Source organism: Montipora capricornis, chromosome 8 (assembly GCF_036669925.1).
Source record: "Montipora capricornis isolate CH-2021 chromosome 8, ASM3666992v2, whole genome shotgun sequence".
NCBI classification, from domain to species: domain Eukaryota; kingdom Metazoa; phylum Cnidaria; class Anthozoa; order Scleractinia; family Acroporidae; genus Montipora; species Montipora capricornis.
Window position 1 is genome coordinate 22697563 of NC_090890.1, and position 23664 is coordinate 22721226.

Below are 23664 nucleotides of genomic sequence, written 5' to 3' on the forward strand. Positions count from 1 at the left end.
CCCATTAGTTCGAGAAGCGAGAGCGAATGCCAAAAGATTTCATGAACTCGAGGTTCGAATTACAACCATTGTCACAGCACAGACGATCGACTATGAAATGACCCTTAATTAACCCCCTCAAGCGACAAAGAAAACGTAGTCATTGTCAATAATACTTTAGAGCCAGACTGAACGGTCACGTTCGCTCACGCTCGAGAAAAAGGAAATTAAGGAGCCTCGAAATGAACACGCAGTGATACATCACGCAATCTGAAAATGATACACGCGATCTTTCATGCATACTTTCCCCAGGGGGCTTGCCTAAGACAATAATCCAAACGTAAGCCTTAAGAATGACTAAAATCATAAAATTACAAAAGAAAAATTATTCCGAATCCATAAAACCCGAAGTAAAGTTCACGCTTTTGGCCTTCGCTTGAAGGTGGATACTGAAGTAAAAGCGAACTGCGAAATGAATTACTTTATTATAAGGTAAGACTTAATGCACTAGTCAATTGAAACCCCCACCACCTAGGTCCCAGGAAAGGGTGGGGGATTATAGGGGCTGTAGGGGCATTGAAGCGCTTTTGAATAACAATCTTTCCCCTGGAGGTGGGGCATTTGACTGATTTTTGACTTTGGGTCCCGTCCCCACATGGGGCAAGTAGAATTGGGAGCAAACGCTGGCATTCGAGTTTCTAAAGATGGTGGAAAGCTTGAGAAAGCCCGGTAACGACGCAAGCACAAACACAAGCATAATAAATAGCGCTTACCGGTATTTAAGGTGGTATGATTAAAAACGGCAAAATTTTCAACAACTTTCATAATTTTCTTTTAGTCAATAGTGGCTTAAAAGGTGTATAATTTACTTGAGATCCTAGCCACAATGAAACTTTTTGGGAAAAAGTTGTATTTTTATTATATGGCAAAGCCAGTCTTGGGCAAATCCCAGCGCTCTGATTGGTTATTTCTCGGTCGGGATTTTGCAGTACGAACCATTTCCGTGGAAACGGTCCAAGTCGTGTACTTTTGTTTTGGAGCAAAGCCGGCAAATTCATAATTTGCAACCAAAACAGCGAAAGAAAAACTGCGAATATTGTGATTCTTCACAGTGAAACTACCACAAGAAGCTAAAAAGATTGAAAAGTTAAAAAGCTAAAAGATAAAAAGCTAAAAGGATTGATTGCACCGGAAGTGCATTTTACTACCAGAAACAGAGTGCCACATAATAAACAACTTACTAACCGAGCTTGCTCGGGCCCACCCTGCTAGCAGAGCCTTTCTTTTGCTTGCTCGATTTTGGCTTTCTCTGCTCGCAGGGTGGCTCGGGCCGTACTGGGGAATATTAGCCCTCGGTCTTGGCTTGTAAGGGCCTTAAAGAGGGTATTGAATCTCAATTTTCTACCCTTAAACTGACATGTAGGGTCAGGGTTTGAGAACCTTGGCAGTACACACCTATCCTAAATTGTCGGAAATACCTCACGCATATCATTCTTTAACTTCAGCATCCACTGCAAATGATATTCAATCTGAATTCCTGGGTTCCTTTAACCTTGACTTGAACCAGGCAAACTTAGAATGTGTGATATGCAGAGTAATTATTTCACTTTGAACGTTGCAAACAGTTTTGAAATCTGATGGTCTTGAACAATGATGAAATATGGGTGCTTTGCCCTTATTTAATAGTTGAACAAAAAATGTGTGTTAAATAAAATTAGCTTTGTACCAGTAACTAAAATCCAAACTTCACAAACCCAAAGTAGAACAGTTGAAACCTCTTTCCATAGTAAATGTTGGATTCTTTTGAATTTGTTACCCCTAGGATAGGGGCATTTGATCTCAATTTTTGCCTCAGGCGTGGGGGTCTTGATGCTTTTTGACCAGAGTCTATGTCAAATCCTCCACCCTTCTCCGGGACCCAGGGGGTGGGGGTTTCAATTGACTAGTGCATAAATACCGAGGGTGCTTACCATTTACCCAAATAATCCGGATGGAATGATCGCTGCATTAAGTAAGCGGTTTTCCGAATTTAATGACCAACTGGATGAATTCCATCCCGCATATTTTACTCGATCTTGTGAGAAAGGGCCTGGAAACGGAAGGATTCTCACAAGGGAATGTGGGTGCTTACTATTTACCCAAAAATCCGGAAATTTCGGTTTGAGGTGAAATGGAAAGGCAACTCTCCTGAAAATCTTTTCGGAAATTGTGGACAACCTCCAGAAGTAGTCCTCTTTTTCCGTTCGGAACGGAATTCGCGAAATGCTCTTACCATTTGTGAGAATCCTTCCGTTTCCAGGCCCTTTCTCACAAGATCGAGTGAAATATGAGGAATGGAATGCTGTGTAGTAAATGGTAAGCGCCATTCTCATCCGGTTGGTCATTAAATTCGGAAAATCGCTTACCTTTATGCAACGATCATTCCATCCGGATTATTTGGCTAAATGGTAAGCACCCTGTAATTCCGTTCCGAACGAGAGGACTAAGAGGACTACCTCGGGAGGTTGTCCACAATTTGCGATCCGAAAAGATTTTCGGGAAAGTTGCCTTTCCATTTGACCTCAAACCGAAATTTCCGGATTTTTTGGCTAAATGGTAAGCACCCCAACTGTCCTAAATAAAGTCCTCGAACACGGGAACGAGTGCCGCAGTGATAGGCTGGAAGCAAGTGTAACTCCCTTGCTAATTCTGCTCTAAGAGGCCCACTGAGACTTTGATATTTTCGCGCGTCAGGCTATTATGCTAATAAGGAAAGGTTACGTTTATACAAACGTTGGCCGTGTAGCACTTATATTTTTTTTAAACAGAATTAACTGAAGAGAGTGTAGTCTAACGTAAAGTGCTAGATTTCTATCCCATATGAACCATGTGAGCGTTCGCCCTACTGATGGAACTGGGCCCACACAAGGACAGAGAAAAACTCTGACCAGGGTGGGAATTGAACCCATCAGTTCCATCAGTAGGGCTAACGCTCACATGGTTCATATGGGATAGAAATCTAGCACTTTACGTTAGACTACACTCTCTTCAGTTAATTCTGTTAAAAAATATATAAGTGCTACACGGCCAACGTTTGTATAAACGTAACCTTTCCTTGTACTTGTACATGTTCATTGCCGTGACTTAAACATCTTCACTTCCCGCGGCCTGCTCCCGTCTGACCTTGTAGCTCAGTCGGTAGAGCGGCGGAGATCTAACCCGAAGGTCGTGGGTTCAATTCCCACCCTGGTCAGAGTTTTTCTCTGTCCTTGTGTGGGCCCATTTCCATCAGTAGGGCTAACGCTCACATGGTTCATATGGGATAGAAATCTAGCACTTCACATTACACTCTATTCAGTTATTATGCTAATAAGACTAGTAGTTTAAATTCGGTGGCAACGGTCAAACGAAGGTTTTTCCTTTTGCGAGTTATTAGAGCTAGTGGTTGTTGCTATTATCGTAAATTCCCTCGCGGTCATCGTCGTCCAGAGGCCTATCAGTTATTTCGGGAAAAAGCTGTAAGTCTTGAGTTTTTCGTGGTTAGTTCTTTCTGTCTTTATAACTTGTAAAGAATTGTTTATTTTGTTTTATTTTCAGTCAAACTCGTTGTTGTGAATAAACTTAACGTGCACTTGTTTTAAACGATGTTTGAAGACCGGTACAAATGGACCTCGCGTTACGACGATAATAAGCAAGTTTAACTCCATTTTGGATTTGCGCAGTCATCAGTATCCCGTTGTCACGGCTATCTTCCGTAGCAAACCCATCAACAAGGTAACTTTATGAACGCCATTTACATTAAAAAGGCCTGAGCAATAATAAGGCTTCTTTGATGTGGTACAGAGATAAACTCTTACAGTCCCGTAGATTTGCCGGTCGAAGATGAGAGAAAGGCCGCTGCTTAATTTTCTGTCTTAGCCAGATGAATATCATACACGCTTTTGGATATTAAACAGAAACATTTACTTGACAAACGTTGCTTTGAAGATGTTTTAAACAACACAATTTTGTACCACTAGTTCTAAAATTCAAAATGTCAGTTTACAACATCCTTTTTGCCAACTAGAACAAAAAATCCCTTCGTTTCGAGATACTATAATAATTTATGTCTGGTTTCGCGAATGCCAAGACTCAACAGGCCGTTCTTCGCAAACTTCAACTTTTATTTAACTGATGTCGCTCGTCTTCAACCTTTCTTCTCACACAGCTCAACTATCTGACAACGAACAGAACCTTTGCAAAAAATAACATCTTAACACAATGAATCATTTTTAGAACAAGACGCCGACCGGAAAACGCGGCATAAACATACTTTTACCGATGTATGAACACCTATCAACTTGTCAGTCGGTTCTGACGATAAACCACTAATTTCCGATTTAAATACAATTTAAGGAATCACAAATTGTTAAAGAAAACTACCGTCACACAATATAACTCAACTTTCTCAACATCTGGCACAAGAACAGAACCTCTTCATTTGGTTGTAAGTTGCCTTGGAAACAGCGACCAAGCATGAGTAAATCAACTGGCCACGTTCGGTACATCAATATTCACACATGGCTAACAAGGCTTTATGGTTTAATTTAAATATTATTTTGCTTAGAAATGTCCCTTACGACTTGTGAGATAAAGAAAACAGAATTGACCATAAAGTCTCGTGGCCATGCCTGAATACTGATAGATTCCAGAGGTTGAAAGGTCATGTGACCTATAATTGCTAAAGTTACTCAATTCCAATGTTTCACTTGGCCATAATGCAAATTTTCAGGGGTACAGCAGTGAAAGTCAAGATTTTAGACCGATTTAAAAACTTGAGAAAGCCATGCTTGAAATCGATTCCACAGTCAGATTAACCCTGCAATGAAATTTTCCATAGTAAAGTGCCCTGGGGAGGAGGATCCAGGCTTTTAGCAGAGGGGGTTCAATGAAAGGGGCCATCTTTGGCAGCCCCCTGTAGGAGGGTTCTGGGGACATCCCTGGAAAATTTTGAAATTTCAAGTCTTCAGAAACGCGATTTCCGCCATTCTGAGGCAAGGCCAGCATGTTTTACTCTCATTTTTGAAAGTTAAAATGCCATTCCTTCTGCATTAAAATATAACAAAGCTGGGTGAAAAAGACCCAAACTATTATAAAATATACCAGGAGCCCATCAACCGGAGCGTGCAACTTACCTATTTTCGTGCAACGGCGTTTTCACAAGTAAGGTTATTTTTAGATTGAATTTCCCGCTAACGAGACTCCCACAGGAGCCTGATGACAAATCACAAGAAATTAAGCTGACGTCATAGGGTCACCGAGCCGGAACTGCCTTTGTTTTTTGACCTAATTCGCGGGAAGGGCTAGTCTAAAAATAAACCTACTTGTGAAAACGTCGTTTCACAGACGCTGTATGGAAGTTGCACGCTCCAGATATTCTGCATTTTAATGGAGCCACGTTCACAGTGAACCAACTATTTATTTGTTTTTTATGGAGAAAACGTTTTACCTTTATTGAGCAGCAGAGGCTTAACTTGGTTATGAATTTATTGCATTTAAGATTGTTCGAATTAATTTTATATTATATATTGATGTTAGCTGTTTCATTTAGGAGGTTTGAGCCCCCCCAAACCTCCCCCCCCCCCCCCCCCCGATCCACCCCAGAGTGTCCCAGAACGGGATGAGATTATTACGAAAACAGGGAAATTTTCAGTCTTTCAAATCTCACAGGAAAACTTTGCAATGGTTTGAAACCAAAAAAATACAAGGATTGAGAGGAAAAACATTGAAGCGTGACTAGACTGCAAAGCGTCTAATTTTGTAATACAGATCCTGATAACAATATTTCTTCGGAAATCATCTTGCATCTTAAGTTGGGTTCAAAGGACAGAAAGGCAACTTAGATAATAAGGAGAAATACCTGGTTTTATACTTAGAAATGATGATACAGATAATAAAGCACTTTTTTCTGTTGTTTTTACTGATTGAACATATAAGTATTTGAATTATTACACAATAAGGAAGGTCTTCTTTTCACCAAAAGCCTGCCCACCAACTACTTTTATTTACTTTTCAATAATTTAAGTGACTAGGAGGTATTTACATGGCGCTGGGATCAACTCAGACCAGTATGACCTGGTATGAAATTTTTGCTTGGTGCCTGGTTTCTGGACAAAACGATATCTTTTGTCTAACAAATACATTGCTAACCCAAAAGCATGCAGGCTTGAAATTTCTGGACCCGGTCTGAGATTTGTTGTCATTTACATGAGAACGGTATGAACTTAGACCAGTACGTGAGTTTCTCGTCTCAGCCCAGCAACCAAGATGAAGTCAGGCCAGTCTGAGTTCATTATCAGGCCAGTCTTACGTAAATGCAAAAAAAGAAATGTATGGAGGCCAATACGAACTAGTGTCAGTCTGAGTTTGTTCTGGTTTCTTTCTGCATAGTCATTATCTGTAAAAAGGTATCCTCACAGTATGTGGAACTGACCTAAATTTCTGCAGACCACATGGTCAATGTGAAAGACTTCACATAATAAGGATAAAAAGTCACTAATATGTGCTAAAATGTAAGCCGCATGTGCAGCACAATAATAATTACTTCTCCTCTTTTAACCATTATTATGTTATTGTTTTTGGTAATGTTGTTGCCGTCTGTGTCATTCTTGTAAAAAACATGCACCGAGTTGTTCAGAACTAAGTAAGCAAATCAAGGTTAAATACCGAGCTGGCCTTGAAGGTTTGACCTGGGGAGCTTGGATGGCCTAGTGGTAATAGCACTTTCCTCCCACCAGTGTTCCACCGAACCTTCCCATCAATCAGTGCAATTCAACAGTGTCACACCCAACCTTCCCATCGTGCCTTGCTGGCCACTGTATTTTCTATGGCATGTTATTATATGGCTCTGTCTCACAAAGACTGGGAACTACCAAGTTCACGAATTTGATTAGCTGAAATCGATATTGACCGTGGTCTAAATTTTCCCATTTAGACCAGCATCTAGACCAGTAAGGTTTTACGGTGAAAAGATGCAAACTAACATGCAAAAATATTGAGTATTTTCTTCTACCAATATCTATTTATGGAAGTGCCAAACAGCATGATGGCAAAAGAGAGGATGACAAGAAAAATTACAGAATTAAGTTCAGCTCATCGCCACTCATCACCTCTCATCGCCAGTCGCAAACAAAATGTCAGTTAGTACAAACCAGTTACATTAAACAAATTAAATTGTTCTTGTTTGCCATATAATAAACATCTTAATAATCGAGCTTAGTCAGTCTGTATGGGAGAATCTTGACCTCGGTCGTGTGTACAGACCTCACTGCCTTGGATCCTCACGACCTCCTGCTCGGTTAATAAGAGCTAAGTATAAAATATGTTATTATAGGAAATTAACACTCCATGAAATTAAGACGTTGAAAAATTAATGTGACTTTTGAATAAAAAAAATTAATGCGAAGGAGGAGGTAGAATTTCACAATAAAGGAAATTAATGCGATTAACAACACAGATGGTGGTGACCACTGGTACAAATTTATTCAACCCTGGATGGAAAAAAAATCATCGCACAAAACTGTGTCCTCTGGTGAACAAAACAGTCCCCAAAATTCTAATTAATGCAGGGGTTAATGGAAGAAAGAAAGCTTGTACCTTATTTTATAGTTTTTTAGGTGTGGAGAGGTTTCAAAATTCATTCCTTTTATGGAAACATCATTAGTGCGACTTAAATTAATTCAAATTTTAACGATTCGCATTAGTTTCATGGAGCATTAATTTCCTATAATAAGGTAGTTATGCAACGCTTTCTCGTGGTACATATAGCGAGTGTATATACCAAGAAAATCCAAGGGACTTGTGGGATATTCTACATTATTATTCCACTATTACGCCATTTTACCATATTTGGTCAAGAGAATGTGCAAAATATGAGTCTGCCGGAAATACACCATAGTGTCCCGGTTTCACCGGTTTAGAACAGAGCAAATACAGACGGAACAGCAGTTTTTCAATAAAAGAAATTGTTTTCAACTTGATACAAAGCTTGAGAATTTAGCTTGTCATCGCTTGTCTACATTGTTTGCAAGCACCTGGAAGGACAGATGATGCATTTCCAGATAAAATTGAATCAAAATAACACCTTTCTGTAGTGGTATAATAAATCTCTTATTCGATGGTTTAACATACAATACTGATTTTGCTCATTGCTCGTATTTACTAAATACGAAATATCCGCGCGTATTATTTGTTAAACCATCGAATAAGACGTATGTATACCACTCGAAGGCATTGCATAACTAGTACGTATGTATTGCTTTGTATTGTATTTTTACCATAAGAACACAGTGTTGAGTGTTTTCATGGAAGGGTAAGCTAGCACACAAAAACTTAGTTGGGCTGAATACTTGGTTGAGACGACTCCACAGGCTGAAGTCGGGTTGGCACACGATCAAACAGTGCAGCATACCACATACATGAGTTATTTTGACGACCTAACTTTCCTGTGTAACACACGCTAAAGGAAATAAGTGTACGAGATACTTATACTGAGACTTCCTGCCGGACGGATCGTCAACACGACTGAACGACCCATCACAACTTAATTTTAAAAACCCTTCCGAATTAACCCAACTATCTAAAACTTGTTTTACATTACTATATTGATGGCAAATGTCTCTTTGCCAATGGGGTAACTAGATCAAATTGATAACATTCCGAATTAATCATTGAAGTTACTTCCTTGAACGTATTAATGAAAGATTACTTGATCAAGAGGGCTTGAATATTACGTCGGAGAGATTCCTGAGTTTCTAACAGCCTCATCATAGCTCGGTGGAGAATGTTCCGGGGGTGGGTTGCTTGAATTGAATTCCAGAGAGTTATAAGGTGGTGGACCTTCACTGGGTACTGAACTATCTTCCAAAACGCCGACCACTATAACTGTTGCGTGTGCGGGTGTAGTTTCTGATCGCATTTCCTGTCCATTTCTTTCTAAAGCTACAGTCCGAGTCGTGGTCGGCGGAAGAGGAACACGGACAGCCGGTTGTCGCCTTGCTTTCCTGCACAAAAAACAAATACAAGACGCTGTACACGCTACAGTCAACATCAGGATTATAATCCCGACGTTCATTCTACTGCCAAACGCTCCTCCTTCTTCTTGTCTTTGAATGCACTTTCCATCTTCGCATGTCTTGTCGCTTGTACAATCGTAGTCAAAAGAGCAACTATACAGGTTCAAAGTTGGCAAGTTCGTCTGCGTCGTAAAGCAATACCCTGATGAGCTGCACTCTTCTTCAAATTCGCAATCCGTGTCGCCTTCACAACGACATAACCCATATTCTGAGCACCTACCCGTTCCTCCACAGCATTTACCAGAGTTACAAACATCATCACTGTAGCATAATTTTGATGACTGCGACTGTACACTTTCAGTGTAACAGATTAAAACGACAGAACTCAAACACCACCACCAGTTATGCATTCAGCTTCTCAAAACACGGCACGTCTTTCCTTCGTGACTACAAAACGTGAAACTATGAAACTGTAATCACTTCTAGTACATTACATCACCAGGATAAAAATGGAACACTGCGTACGTTGAATCCAGTCTTGCTCTTTTTTACGAGGCGGAGAGGAAGAGAGACCATGCTTGAGGTGATCACGTGACTTCAATACTGCAAACAAAGGGTAAAAGTGGCTCTGTCACAAAACTGCCCAAAAAAGAGAATGAAACATTGCAATAACCGCTTAAAACTTTTGAACAACATAAGAGGAATACAGCTAAAGGAAAGAGAAGCATGGATGGACACAAATGAAAGGTCGTACTTGGTTCAGAATCCCTGTGACATTATTCTAATCCCGTCACGCTCGTCGTAATTGAACACGTCCTTGTTTACCCCACTTAGCAGGATATTTTGTGTGAGTTAGGCAGTCTTTTCTCATCTTCAGTAAAGTGATTTACAATCTTAGAAAACGTGTTGTCTTCCCTAAGACGTAGAAACGTTACATGGTATCAGAATTTGTCGAATCCAATAGTCTCTGGTATAAAATCGTGGAAAAAGACGGCGAAGGGTCCAGCACTAGTCAAATGCCACAAGTTGTTCCACAGGGCGCCCACACAATCGGATGTGTAGCCGATTGTTATTTTATAGTAAATGCACTGGATTTACCGTTTGCTTCACCTATAGCGATATATCGTTAACTATGTATGTAAATCAATGATAAATAAACGTTGAATTACCTTACCTGTGGTTTATATTCGTCCTTTTACCTCAAAAGCGGTTTTTTTGAGCGATGGAGTTCGCCGTTGACTGTCCAAAATCAAAAGGGCAAAATGTTTTTATCTCTTAATGGTTTTTGTCGGAGTGCTTCTTTCCTGTTTTCAAAGTGCATTTCAGAGAGAGTTGGAGTTATTAAGTTTCGTGGATATCCTCTCTCTCTGAGGTGCGTTTGGAGTTCTTCCAGTCGGTTTTGAAAGTTCTCTTTTGAGGAATTTGTTCTAAGTAACCGGAGGGCTTCGCCTTTTATAAAGCCCTTTCTTGACCCCTGATGGGTGGCAAGACGTGAAATGTTTCAGTAGGTTTAAAATGCGTTCGCACGTCGAGAATTGACGAGCTGTTAAACCGTTTGCATTTGTACACAATTGTATCCAGAAATGTGACTTTTTCCTCAGAGATTTCTGCTGTGAATTTAATAGTGGCGTGGTGATTATTTGCTTGTTCAATGAAGTGTGTTATTTGTTCTCTTCCGGTACCACAGAGAGGAGATGTCGTCTATATATCTTTTCCAACAGATAGGCTTTATTGCGCTCATTTTTAATAACTCTGTTTCTACTTTCGCCATGAAGATATTTGCGAAAGTAACAGCGACCTTTGTTCCCATCGCTGTCCCGTGTGTTTGGAGGTAATTTTTTCCATAAAAATGGAATGAGTTCTCTTTTAAAATGAGTCTGAGCGCTCGTTCAAGTGACTGTGTTGGAATCGGGGGTTTATCTTTGTAGTGAGTAGGGGATTGTTGGTATATAGACTTGTCACGTCCATTGAAACAATGATCGCGTGCTTTGGGACTTTTGTGCTTTCTATGAAATTAATGAAGTCTGTCGAGTCTTTAAGATAAGAAGCCTGTCTTTGTGCTATCGGTTGCAACAGCCTATCAAGAAATGCTGAGATTCTTTCTGTTGGTCCGTCACAACCTGATATTATTGGCCTACCTACTGGTGTAGGCTTGTAAATTTTAGTTAGGGTGTAGAATATGGGAATTCTAGGCGGGCTCGGTGTTTGTAACAGCCATTTTTTTGTCATGTCATCAATGTTTTTATTTTCTTGTAGTTCTTGAATTAGTTGTTGTATTAGTACAATTAATTTTAAGCTTTTAGTTTACGTGGACGGCTGGTTGTTTGTCACACTGTACATATATTTTGGTAAATATATATTTCTTAAAACTTTTTCTTTAACTTTAGTAAAATTAAGAAAAAACAAAAAAAAATTGACTGCTGCCGGGCTGCAAAGCCAGAAAAGCTTATTTGGTTTGTTTGGTCTTTGCCTATCTTCCCCTTCAACTCTTGTCAATTTATTTCAAATCGAAGTCTAACTCGATCTTCAACTCGAACTCGAACTGGAACTCGAGTCCAAACTCGAGGGATTATTTCTCCCGCCAATTCTCGGTGCGCAAGCCATTCAAGAATTCAAACTCATGACAATAAACAGTGATAATATCATGTCAGTGATGACAGCAGCGCCCGCGCCCGCGCAACCCCATAACAATGATATCGTAGCAGAGTTCAAGGATGTTTTCGAGGGAGACGGCAAATTAGAAGGGCAACTCCACCTCGAAGTAGATAACTCAGTTTCCCCAGTAGCGTTACCCGTTCGCAAGACTCCAATAGCGCTAAAGGAGCCATTAAAGCGCGAACTAGACCGCCTGACAGACAAGGGTATTCTCCAACCTGGTCCATGCTCCTACAGACTGGGTCTTGTCTATGGTAGTGGCGACCAAACGGAATGGTAAGATACGTCTCTGCATTGACCCAAAGCCCCTAAACAAGGCTTTGAAGAGAAGCTACTACCCGCTGCCCGTTATTGAGGACCTGCTGCCTAAGCTAACGAATGCAAGGGTATTCACCGTAGTAAATGCCAAAAACGGCTTTTGGCACGTTCAGTTAGATGAGCAGAGTAGTCTCCTTACCACGTTTGGGACCCCCTGGGGCAGGTACAAATGGACTCGCATGTCGCTCCGGAGGAATTCCAAAGAAGACTCGACAACGCTTTAGAAGGTCTGAACGGCGTCGAGCCCATCTTTGATGACATCCTCTTATACGGTGTCGGGGAGACAGATGCTGAGGGACTAAGCGACCATGACACAAAGCTACGTGCACAATTCCAAAGATGTCGTGATAAGGGAATCAAACTAAACAAAGAGAAGCTGAAGCTCCGGTGCTCGGAGGTATCCTTCATGGGCCACACCGTTTCTAAGGATGGTCTCAAACCAGATCCCGCCAAACTGCAAGGCATCCAAGAAATGCCGTCGCCGCAGAACAAACAAGACGTCTAACGATTCCTCGGGATGGTAAACTACCTGCAGCGCTACGCACCCAACCTCAGGGATCTCCTGAATGAAACCAACCAGTTCTGTTGGGACACCCCACAAGAGCAAAGCTTCAACAATGTCAAGCAAATCATTTCAGAAGCTCCAGTTTTGAAGTTCTTTGACCCAAAAGACAAAGTAGAGATCCAGTGTGATGCATCTGACAGAGGACTGGGAGCCTGTTGATGCAAGATGGTCGACCAATAGCGTATGCCTCACGATCGATGACTGAAACAGAGACCAATTACGCACAGATAGAGAAAGAGATGTTGGCAATCGTGTTTGCTGTAGAACGTTTTGAGCAGTATGTATATGGCCGTCCAGTGCTCGTGCAGACAGACCACAAGCCACTCGAGAGTATATACAAGAAGAGTTTGACCAGCGCCCCAAGGCGCTTGCAACGTATGCTGCTGAGACTCCAGAAATTCGACCTGACTGTTACGCACAGGAAGGGTTCAGAGATGATTTTAGCCGATACACTAAGCCGTGCCTATGGCAGTTCCACTAGTCCAGGTGAAACAGAGCAAGACGCAGAAGCTGTACACATGAAACAGTATCTACCTGTGTCAGAATATACACAGACCGCCATCCAGAACGCTACCGAGTCCGACGACACTCTAAGGGAGTTAAAGTCAACCATAAGAATAGGATGGCCACCCAGGAAAGACGATGTTCCTGTGAATGTCGGAAAATATTTCCCCTTCAGAGACGAGCTAACCTTGTAAAACGGTATCATATTCAACCCGACTTCGAATACAGGGCCCGATTGTTTGAAAGCCGATTACCTTAATCCAGGATTAGCGTAAACTCTTGTTTCATGTTTTCGACTTTTTGGTGACAGTTTCCTTTGCTTATTTTTGTTTTTCAAGATTGACTTCTTCTAATGTAAAGTTCTACCGAATATCAGCCTTGAACAGCAATAAAACTCGCTTTAAAACTCGGTCTTTGAACAACTGGCCCAGGATGATAAGTCATTGAACTGTGATTTGCAATAAGCTTTTCGGATGATTTAAGGCTGATCTTGTAATTTTTGGATAAACAAAGTTAAGGAAACAAGTAAAACTGTAGGATTTGAATAAAGTCTCCTTTCAAAAAATAAAAAAATAAAAAATCCCGTATCCTGATAACCTGCTAATAGGGCTTCGTTGTTTGCATTTGCAAATTTAGTAACATTAAAGGGGCTAGGTCACGCAATTTTAGGCAGTTTCCGCATTGATCGAATGGTCATAGAATTAACTAAAATATCAAAATTCGGTTTGTAGACACCCCTTCGATTACCCCTAGTTTTATTAAGATAATCAAGTCTGCTGACGATGACAATGCCGTTTCCTTTGTCTGGTCTCGTAATGATGATACCGTCATCCCTGCGTAAATCACTCAAGGCTGCCCATTCATCCTTGCTGAGAATGTTCTTTTGTTTAGAAAAGTCATAGGAGTAACTGTAACCATAGGAAATATTCTTCAGTTGACTTCTAAGCCGATCTTGGTTTTCGCTGGTTGTAGGAAGATTTAATTTAACAAGATCACGATAAAGTAACTCGAAGGAGCATTTGACCTCATATTTGTCAACGTCTTTAGGTGGCAAACAGAAACGTAAACCACGTGCTAAAACAATCTTCTCAGTCTCGGTCAAGACACGATGGGAATAGTTTGAAAATGATATCGTCGTTATTTAAATTTGACACTTTAGGGATTCCACACTTACGTTTGAGATTACTGAACTTCTTTTCAAGTTTGCTTGAATTGTGTTTCTTGACTTTCATTGCCTTGGTTTCGATAACAGAACAGACGTGGTTGTAGTCAAGTGGGGACAGAATATTTCAAGGCCCTAGCTAAAAGTGACCATTCATCAGCCATTGCTGATCATGTGAAAACCACTGGCCACGACATTAAATGGGATCACTTTGATATTTTAGCGTCCGGAAAAACTGACTTTCACTGCAAAATTAAAGAGACTTTGTTCATTCAAGAGCTAAAGCCTTCCCTTAATGTCAATGTTAGTAGTGAGAAGTTATTGCTGTTTTAGCTATTACTTTTCATTATGTTTAGACACGTACTGCTGCAGATCATTTTTCTCAGTCTAGGTTCCAGACCCCTATTGTTTACGATATATGTATATAGTTTTTTAAAAATTGTAACGGTCACTTTTGAAATTGTGTGTTGACTAGCATACGAAACGTCAAGTTTTATAAAAATGCGTTGGAATACAATGTTTATCATCGCTGTTTGTGTTATTTTCTTAATCAAGCTACGATGGCCTAAGAACAAGAGTTTACCTGTACTTGACGTAGACTGTCACTGTGTTAACTGTGTTAACATTTGTGTTAACTGTTTGCGCATTCCACGGATACGCCCTTGTAGGCGTCTTGTTTACAATCAAAACAGTTTCAGTGTCTGGTGTCATGCAAGTGAAAAAATGCTCTATTTCTGTTTATTTCAAAACCAAAAACGTTACGGAAGTGGTAACTGGTCAAAAGATTTATTTCTAGATAATCTTCAACCTTGTATCGATAAAAATCAGGAAGACCTCACGGTTTTGATTTTAGAATCTGTGAAAACCATGCATCCAGTCAGCGAACGTTCGAATGATCTAACCGAGCGCCTTTCAAATAAAATTCACATTAAAGATACCTGTCGTCTTTTAATAATAAAATGTACACAAATGGATAACAAGATGCTTCCGTGAAGCATACACTGGGTTGCCTGTGGTACATGCTACAGAAAATTAGAAGGCACTGAATTGTGTGGTATTGAAATACAGCATTCCAGTCTCTGAAGAATAACAAATAAAAGAGAAGCGAGAAACATTGGCTTCTGGGCTGACATGTTGATAATTTTCAAGTTCCCTCACAACTTCTTTTCACCACAAGTGTGCCCTCTGAGCATCTGACAGCTTTGTAATACTAAACTTCACTGAAGTTAAGCCCAGTGGGGTTAGTGTTAGGATGGGAGACCAAAACAAGAAACCCCGCATAAAAACCAGAAGCATGTGACCGAAAATACTATTAACGCTAACAAATGACAAATGCGAACTCAGCAATGTACAGATTTTGTTAGCTTGCTTTATGCAAAACAAATATTGATGAAAAAGCAAATAACTATTGATACACAGTTTTTAGAAAGAGCAGAAGGAAGTTTCCGGGACGCTCGATCGAGAATAAAATATTTACGGCATGAAAACAACATTGATTTTGAACCGTGAATATAGAATATAAAAAGTTACGATCAGCGACAAACATTTTGGGTGATTTTTGCTACGTTTAAGTAAATTGCAAAATCGAAAGTGACATGGCCGGAATTCAGCGGGCGCCGTGATTAAGTTACCCTGGCATGTTTACTCGCCAAACAGTGAAGCATCTGTGTCAAATGATGGCAAGATACCGGGTTTTTGTAAGTTTCTTTTTCTGTCAAGTGTTATAAAGTTTGAAATGAAATGAGCGAAGTCAAAACAAAGATCACAATCGCCCAACTCTTGTTTATGCAAAGTCAAAATTACTCTCCAAGACGCGTACAACGTTATTTTTCACCAGGTAATTCCATCATTTTGGAAATAGCAGCTACTTTATTATTCACATGCGTCACAAGTTTTCACTGATTTTGGGGCTCATTTTGTTGAAATTCAAGCACGCTTCCAACAGGCCTGTGAACCCTTCCTGCTGACGTTCCGTTATTGAGCTCCATAAGGGTATATTTTGTTTAAGGATCCACTAAAACGCCATTCGCGTTACATGACTTTCGACGCCATTGCAGGCTAAGTTAATGATTCTACTGTGTCCACCAGAGAAATCTACGCAGTTCCACTACCCTCTCGATCCTAAGAAAATACGCGCAGAAGGCTCTATGCACAAAGACACCACTTACCAGGGGAGTGACAGGCAAGACTTTTACCGACACGGAAAAAAAAATAAAATAAAATAAAATAAAAAACAAACAAACTAAACGCAGACCTCGACTGGGTTTGCCATAAGCAACCCAGTAATTAACTCAGGTGCTTAGGGAGATCCTTAAGCCCACGGAGGAGGAGAGCTGTAATCTGGATACCGAGAACTGAAAATACAAGCGATGGGCTCTGAAGTGATGTGTACAGTGGCCCAAAAGGGTCAATCACAAATCAGTTTATCAAAACACAATACAATGTCGCAAGATTTCGCCCCGATGGATTTCACGCCAAATTGGTATTCTTCGTTAAACAACCTAACTACAACAACCGATAAAGAAGATCAGGAGAATGCTCTATATCGTTGTGTCCACTTTTGCCGTTTTAAATGGCAAATGCAGCAGTAAAATACGCTGACATCCACAACTGTACACAACGATGACGTCAAAATCCGATCCGATCCCAGTGCTTTGTCTCATATTTGCGAGGTTTCTTCGCATTTTAGATATGTTCTCAGAACAGAAATTAAATTGATTTTGTACAGACATGCTTCTTAGACCATTACAGTTAAAATATCAAAATAAAAAATGGTCTTGAAATTTCGTAGTCTCCTTCGCAGCCGTTTTTTGGATGTCACGCAACGCTCCCCCAAGCGTTGGGGGTAGCGTTGCGTGACATCCAATTTCGAGTCATGTGCATTTTAAACAATATTTCTATGACCCTCCATTGTGGTCAATCCCGTCGTGAAAATGCCAGGTGAAAATGCGACCCCATCCAGTGGCATATCCCCATTAGCCAGGCTCACATCAGTAATAGGAAGTACAACCTCCCCCTCCCCCTCTCCCGCCAAGTAATCGCCTTATCGGTCACCTCCGCACTCACAGCTAAATCTAGGCAACGTCGTGGGAAGTAAACTAAATAACTGGATTACTTGTGAAGTACGCATTTATTCTTGCCCAATTTTTTTTCCACCCCAACTGGAGTATGCTGCGAAACAAAATTAGAAGTTGCAATTCGACAAATGGCAAAAATTTGTGCGATACTGAGAGGCAGCATTGAAGTGCTTATCACCAGGAGCCCATGGGCTCCTGTTATCACCTCAACACATTTTTCCACTTTATTTGTTTATTCTCCGTGTTGTTTTTAGAAACTTTTGATTGAAGGTTCGCTTTTTTATTGGCCTTACCAATAAAAAAGTGAAATTTCAATCGAAAAGTAAAGATTTCGATTGCACGATTTCGCAGAATAAATAAAGCGGAAAAGTGTGTTGAGGTGATAGGATTTCAGGCAATCGCATACGGCGCATGCCCAGGACTCTTTCGCCCGTTACCAAGCAACTACCTCCTATCCTCACACAAACAATTTTCGATCATGTCAATTCTTTGTTTCTTGTGGAAGAGAATCACCGACAACAGTCATATATAGACTGTCACTGCGTTTTCACAGACCGATCTATCGCAGAAGTTCGATGACCAATCATCATGAGCAACTAACTAGACGTCATAGCTCCACCGAACCGGAAATCCCTTTGTTTTTTTTCCGGAAAAGGTAGTCTAAAAATAGATCGGTCTGTAAAAATGCACCATGTCAACAATCTTAAGAATTTGTGCAGAATTTTATGGGGTAACTGTCAAAATATGTGGAAACTTCTAAAAGTTCCTATTCTATATACGTATACGTCTTTTATATTATTTGTTGCGAGTGCCTATGATTTGTTCTTATCAAATTTGTAAAAAAAAAAATCTTATTTCCGTGACTCTGATAAATGACTACGCCCCAAATCTTGAAAAAGATTTTAATTGTTGGCTGTATCTTGAGTATTTTATATGACAATTATCTGCTAAAGAGAATCTTGTGTCTCATTTGCGCAATTAAAAAGATTACGAATATTACATGGTGTTAACTTATTGAAGACATCATGCATTAGTATTGAAAAAGATTTAAATAAAGTATATTTACTGGAATAATATTGGAGGAGGCAAAAAAAGGAATGGCACGTGACCTATATGGTGCAAAATATATGAGGCGAAGGGACCAGAATTTGATTAATGTAAGTTTGTGCAGCTTGGCCCCACACCACAATACCGTAGGATAGATAAGGAAATATCAAAGATCAATAAATTGTTAATTACCAGTACTCTTGTAGGTACATAATATCTTAGCAGTCTAGCAATAATGCCAATCGTTTTGCTTATCTTTGAAGTAATGTGTCCAATGTGATATTTCCAGCTAAGATTAGAATAAATTAATACACCTAAATATCTGACATACGACTTTCGTTCTAAAGGCAAAAGCCGTGTTTTTGAGTCATTATCAAGTATTTGAAGGTTAATTAACTTGATAGTCAATTTTCTTTTGATGAGTGTGAAAAATAAGTTTGACTTCTTAATGCTCAGCGTTAACTTGTTAGCTGTTAGCTATTCATGAACTTGGTTTTGTTCAAAGTTAACAACGGGCTCCAGGGTTCGAAGATTTTTATCAGCATATAATAAATTTGTGTCGACAGCAAACAAGTGGAAAGCTAGTTTATCACATGACCTATGGATATCTTTGACATATAAGAATATAAGAGAAACAGCAGACGTCCTAAAACAGAACCTTGTGGAACACCACAAGTCATAGGTTGTTTGCTGGAGATATCAGGTCCAAATACGGTCGGAACGAAAACCCTATTTAATAGTAATAATCAATACCAATAATACCTTTATCTTGTATAGCGACAATTCTAGGGTTCAAAAGAGCTTTACGATAACAATAAATTAAAAACTAGATTATAAAATTATGTACATAAGAATAAAAGTAAATTTTACAAAAAATGTATTTGTAAAAAGGGGTATAGTCAAGTAATTAATCAATAAAAATAATATGACAAAAAATAAAACAATAAACAAATAAACCCGTGAGATATCACGGGTTTTGTAATTATCATGCATATTATATCACATATGTGACATATCATGAAATTAAGCACCAACTCAATGGCAATAACTAGTCTAGATATGCGCTTTTTAGGTTTTAAGTAAGCCTTTGAATATAGATATAGGAGAACATGATCGGATATTAGGAGGAAGTGAATTCCACAGCTCAAGGGCTGCGCGAGAGAAAACTCTCTTTCCAGAGAGTTAGGATTATAAGAGGGCTTAGACATAAGATGCATGGAGTCCAGACCACCTTAGAGTCCTCAGGGTAAGGTCTATAAGGTTTGATTAAGTCAGACAAATAAGACGGTGCACAGTTATTGAAATTTTTGAAAGTAAGAAGTAAAATCTTATATTGAATTCTTTGTTCAATTGGTAGCCAGCTATGTAGGCTTTGCAGAATTGGAGTAATATGTTTGGATTTGTCAGAAAAGGTGAGGATTCTGGCTGCAGCATTCTGTATCAGTTGTAGCTTTTGCACTGCAGATTTAGGCAGGCCATAAAGAAGGGAGTTGTAGAAATTTAGAACAAGTGAATGTGTGGATAAGTGTCTCACGGGCCTTAACGCTGATATGTTTCCTGATTTTTCAGATGTTCCTTAAATGAAAAACGCAGGATTTACAAATAGCAGCAACGTTGGTGTTCGAGAGACAAGTCCTCGTCTAGGACAACGCCTACATTACGTTCTTTTGTAGAAAATAAGATGGTTTGACCAGCAATTTCTAAAGAGTCAATAGGACGCCTAAGAAGAAAAGAGTGGAAGAAATTCAGTTTATCACCATTCATTTTCAGTCTATAATTTATTACCATTTTGGTGTAAGTAGGCTTGTTTTATCCCGTTTATTCTTCTCTTTGGTTTTTTACGGACGTCGGGCGTTCGATCCTCCCACCTCCCCGCAGCGATTACCAGCGTGTTGCCATGGCTCCCAGTTTCCGGGCTCGCCTCTTCCCATAACTTACCTTTGCACTGGGCGTTGGAAGTGAGGGCTCCCAGTGATAATTTATTACAATACCAGGTGCTGGGACACTGCGATTAACGTATCTACCTAATCGAGCTTGTTGGCCAGCAGTAATCAACTCGTGTAGTGGCATAACCTGAAGCTAAAGGGCTGGCTACACGTTCACACATTGCGACAAAACATTTGTTGGATCAACAACGTTATCGGAACGTGTAGCACGCATGTTTGATTACGTGTTTCCAACATTTTTTTATGGAAGAATGTTTTAATTTCGATCAAACATTTTCTCGAACATACAACAAATGCGTGCAGCCACCCTTTCAACATGTACAATGTTGTATTGCAAAGACCAATGAGAGTTAAGGGCCCAGTCTCCAAAACATACGCCATCATTAGGTTGCGTGACTGAAGTGACGTGTTTCCAACAATGTTATATGTGTATCCAACATTGTTAGAAGCGCTCTTATAACAATGTTGGGACGTATTCTTCTAACAATATTACAAAGTTTAGCCGGGTCTCAATAGTGGTATCGCTACAAAAATTACCCGAATGCATTTTTGCAGATTTTAGCCACACTTCAAACGTGACATACTGATAGCGGGTAGAACTTGAACTTTTAAATATTATTTTGATTGACATGTAACGGGTAATATGAGATGTATTTAAACATCATAAAAACACCGAGAAAAAAAAAGAATGTGAATGCACTGTCTTGTAAGACTGTCCAGGATGGACCCTAATAAGATAAAACAACAATAAAAGCAAGGTGACACACGCTAACACCAACCCCGTTTAACAACCCGGTGTGGCCAACACACCACGCATGCGCACGCCATGCTGATGAGGCCCAAAAGGCCGAAACGGCTGTCCATGGCTGCTAATTGACCGGGTGAAATAGTTGTGCGCACGCGTGATGTGTTGGCCACACCGGGTTGTCTACCGGGTTGGTGTTAACGTGTGTCACCTTGCTTTTATTGTTGTTCCTAATAAGATGCACGCGGATTTCAATAAGCGCCAACTTCAACATCACTCGTGTGAGTCGTGTCTCAGAATACAGACAACTAAGTCACAAAGTTTCCCCAAATGCATGCTGCTCTTCAAGTAAGTATAAATAGCTTGATTAAGCTTAAACTAAAAATAACGCTAACCTTAACCATTGTTGTTGGAAATAGGTAGCAAAGGCTGAGACTTATAGTGCACCTAAACTAAAATACTTTTCTTCTACAGTATTAATCTCCCCACCAAAAGCAAACATGTTTTTCCCATTCTTACCTCAAAATTTCGCTTTTTATCTGCGGGGAAAGAAAATAGCAGTAATTTGGACATACGACCATGATGTCAGACGCATGGGTCTCATGATTCTCGATTTTACGTCACAAACTGCTTTGCAATTACCCTGCGAGCAGCTGGTTTCTCCTTCGCTTCCCGAGAGAGAAACCACCGCGAGCAACCGTTAGTTTCTTTTAGTGAGCCGCCGTCCAGCGACAAGGACGAATAAATTAAATTTGAACCGGTAAAACGAGTTAGTAAACTTGTTTTGGCGCTTGCGAGTGTTTTTAGTTTCGTAACTGCTGCGTTTGGGCGAGCCTGCTGTGTAGTAATTTCCCGCGAAATAAGACGAAGTGATGTCAAATACATCACGTGGATTGTGACGTACTTCGCACATGCTCGATGGAAATTCAAGCGGTAGTTCGGAGTGGTTTCTCTCTCGGGAAGCGTAGGAAAAACTAACTGCTCGAAAGACCACTTTAATTTCATAAATGGCGACCACCTTTACATTCTTTTGTATTTATGTTAATTGGACCTACTGGTCTCATTTTGAAACAAATATTCCTTCGAAATTTGCTCGTTGTAGCGAGGCTAAAAAGGCTTGTTAGCATTAAAATAAAAGAACATTTGATTTGGCCGCCATTATGACGAAAGAGCTCTATGCAAAATGTCTATAAAAACAGAAATGCAAAGCAGTTTGTGACGTAAATCGAAAATAGACCCATGTCTCTCACATCACGGTCATGGATCCAAATTACTGCCAGTTCTGCCAAGTTTACGTGGATTGCACGGCACAGAAAAAAAGCCCGTGAAATTCTGGCCTGGGTTGCTAGAAGCATGGATAGCGCTAACCAGCGTTAAATACTTTGGAAAACTATCGGTTTTGATACCTCTTAACCAAGGGTGCGCTAACCAGGCTTCGAGCAACCGGCTCCTGGGTAACATTGGAGCCAAATACGTTTGCCTTGGATGGGGAGATTTATATTAGGAACGAAAAATATTTGACTTTAGGTGCACTTTAAAGAGATTCCTCGTGTTGGATGTCAAAATTGGGTAGTGGTCAAACGGAATTATTGATTGAGACTGTTTTCCAAGTACAATCGTTTTTACACTCGCCTTGCTATCCTTAGCTTTTTCCATTCAATTATTCATAGTCGCAAGCTCAGAACTACTTTTATTTGTTTCTTTTCACGAATAACCTCCCAGCACTTTACTTGCTCTTAGTCATGTTATTAATTACATGGAAGTGATACTCTTTTATATTATGGTGACACTGAGCGAATTTTAGAGAAGTTCGTCTCTTTAACCATGGTTAATAGAAGGGAATGGTTAGGAAGCTCGGCACACATCAAAGGAGCAAACAAAGATGCCAAGATTTAGGTTGGAAAGTCCACGACCGTGCACAATCTTTTGTTTTGCGCTCATATACTATGCATGAATTACGTAATCAACACGTTTCTATTGGTTAGTTCCTCAGTACGGAGTAAACAACCATTGTGTTTTGTGCACGGTCAAGGCCAAAAAAGAGAACAAAAACCTACAACAAAGAAAGTTGTCGGGTTTCATAACCATTCCCCTCTATTAACTATGCTTTAACCTATGAATCAAATTTTAAGTGTCATTAATTAATTCTTTTACTAAGTTGTTACGTTACAACTGGCTGACTTATCATGTAAAGTTTAAGGTCATTAGCAATGATTTGATAAGAAAAATGTTATCACAAATTGATCCAAAGTCACACATGGTTTATCGATCGCAGGGGCATTTAGCAGTGTTTCCTCATAGCAAGGTAGGTGCGGCCTCTCGCATCCAAATGCCGTCACTGGATGTTCGTTAAACTCCGTCTCTAGGACACCAGCCACTTGTAAGGTGGAGGTGAAGCTAGCTGCAATGAGCAGTCTGGGGGCTGAACATTTGTGTTTGCATTTATTGAAGACACCTTTTCAGCGCTTTCTGTTGTCATGCCAGATTTCCTCCATCTTCATCTGTGATGGGTGGCGCAATTTCTCCTACGCGTTTCTTTTACAAACGGTTCCTTTAGAACTCTTTTTAACCTAGCCAAAAAGCGGCAGCAATACGAAAGGAGCCAACTTGAAAAAATAATCGTCACAACCACGA

General features: G+C 40.1%; 1 protein-coding gene across 1 annotated transcript; it reads right to left on the reverse strand.

The window, feature by feature from the left end:
- Nucleotides 1–7944: 7944 nt before the first annotated feature.
- LOC138059000 (uncharacterized) lies at nucleotides 7945–9552 on the reverse strand. Its single transcript, XM_068904486.1, has one exon. It carries the CDS (start codon nucleotides 9419–9421, stop codon nucleotides 8726–8728), a length of 696 nt encoding a protein of 231 aa, XP_068760587.1. The 5' UTR covers nucleotides 9422–9552; the 3' UTR covers nucleotides 7945–8725.
- Between the last annotated feature and the right edge of the window lie 14112 nt (nucleotides 9553–23664).